This window comes from Eimeria mitis, genomic scaffold, assembly GCF_000499745.2.
Source record: "Eimeria mitis Houghton genomic scaffold, Emh_scaff6806, whole genome shotgun sequence".
Taxonomy (NCBI): Eukaryota; Apicomplexa; class Conoidasida; order Eucoccidiorida; family Eimeriidae; genus Eimeria; species Eimeria mitis.
This window is the reverse complement of record NW_013574916.1, coordinates 1,417-2,749: the sequence shown is the minus strand read 5'-3', so window position 1 is coordinate 2,749 and position 1,333 is coordinate 1,417. Positions and strand designations below refer to the sequence as shown.

General features: G+C 38.0%; 1 protein-coding gene across 1 annotated transcript in view; it reads left to right on the top strand.

Moving 5' to 3' along the window:
* Positions 1-1,155: 1,155 nt before the first annotated feature.
* EMH_0089100 (uncharacterized protein) overlaps positions 1,156-1,333 on the top strand; it is a gene marked incomplete at both ends in the record, with an annotated part of 1,571 nt that continues 1,393 nt past the window's right edge. Inside the window, one exon of the mRNA XM_013501387.1 lies at positions 1,156-1,163. Within this exon, the coding sequence (XP_013356841.1) occupies positions 1,156-1,163 (8 nt within the window). The remainder of the gene's footprint in view (positions 1,164-1,333) is intronic.

The window sequence follows — 1,333 nt, the reverse complement described above, 5'->3', positions numbered from 1 at the left end:
AGCAGCAGCAGCAGCAGCAGCATCAGCATCAGCAACAGCTTCGGCAACAGCAGCAACATGAGAGATATGTTGATGGGGGGGTTTAGGCGTCTATTTGGGGGTTTAAATATTTCGTATTTGCCGTTCGATTGGACCCTACAAGTTAAACCCCACAAACCCTTCTCCCCTCAGAACCACATACTATAACCAGCAGCAGCAGCAGCAGCAGCAGCAATATTTGAACAGCTGCTGCTGATGCTGTTGGTGTTGCTGTTGGTGTTGGTGTTGTTGCTGCTGCTGCTGTTGTTGCTGCTGCTGCTGCTAGCGAGTTTGGGCGGGCAATGGGCCTGCAGTGGAGCTGCAGCAACACATATAACAGCACCATTAGCAGCAGCAACAGTACCAACAGCAGCAGCAATAGCAGCAGCAGCAGCAGCAAAAGCAACAGCAATTGCAGCAACAGCAATAGTAAATAGCAGCTAGACGCTGCTGACCTACGCACGCCGTTTTTTATGGTGCAGTACTCTGTTACTGCCAGTATTCACAGTTTAGGGTTTAGGGTTTAGGGTTTTGGGTTTAGGGTTTAGGGCTTAGGGTTTAGAGTTAGGCTTGAGTATGCAGCTGCACTCCCGTGTTAACTGCGCTGTCTGCGTCTGCTGTCGTATATTCCTGGGGTCTAAGGCGTAGGGTTTAGGGTTTGTGGTTAAGGGTTTAGGGTTTAGGGTTTAGGGTTTAGGATGCTTGTGAGCTGGGAGCTGCAGGGGTTCGTTTCTGTTGCTGCTGAAATATGAAAATATGCCGCCCAGCTAATCAAAGCAATGCGGCATAATAAATTTGTAGAGTGAGGTAGTAAATTATTTTTATATATATTATATATAACATAATATTTATATATATATATATATATATATAAAATATATAATAATTATTATGAATATGTTAATAATAATTATTATTATTAAATTATAATAATTATTATTATTATCAGAATGTTAGTTAGTAGTTAAAGTTATTATTATCATCACATTGATGTATTTGTATTGACTATTATTATTTTTTTTGCTGCTCGCGTATAAAAAATACTAAACTATGGAAAAAAGCAACAATTATGTTTATATATATTAATTTATATAAATAATAATAAATAAAATTAAAATTAATAAAATATTTCAACAGATGCAAAGGTAGAGAGGCCCCGGGTGTCTAGGCAGCTCTCCTCTCTCCAGGATGAACTCGCGTTAGATAAGAGAGAGACTTTCTATTAAAGTAATTGTTTGGACTGAATAAACAAAATAAATAATATAAAAAAGAAAATAAAAAAAATTATATTAAATAAAATGGTGAGAAACCCCCT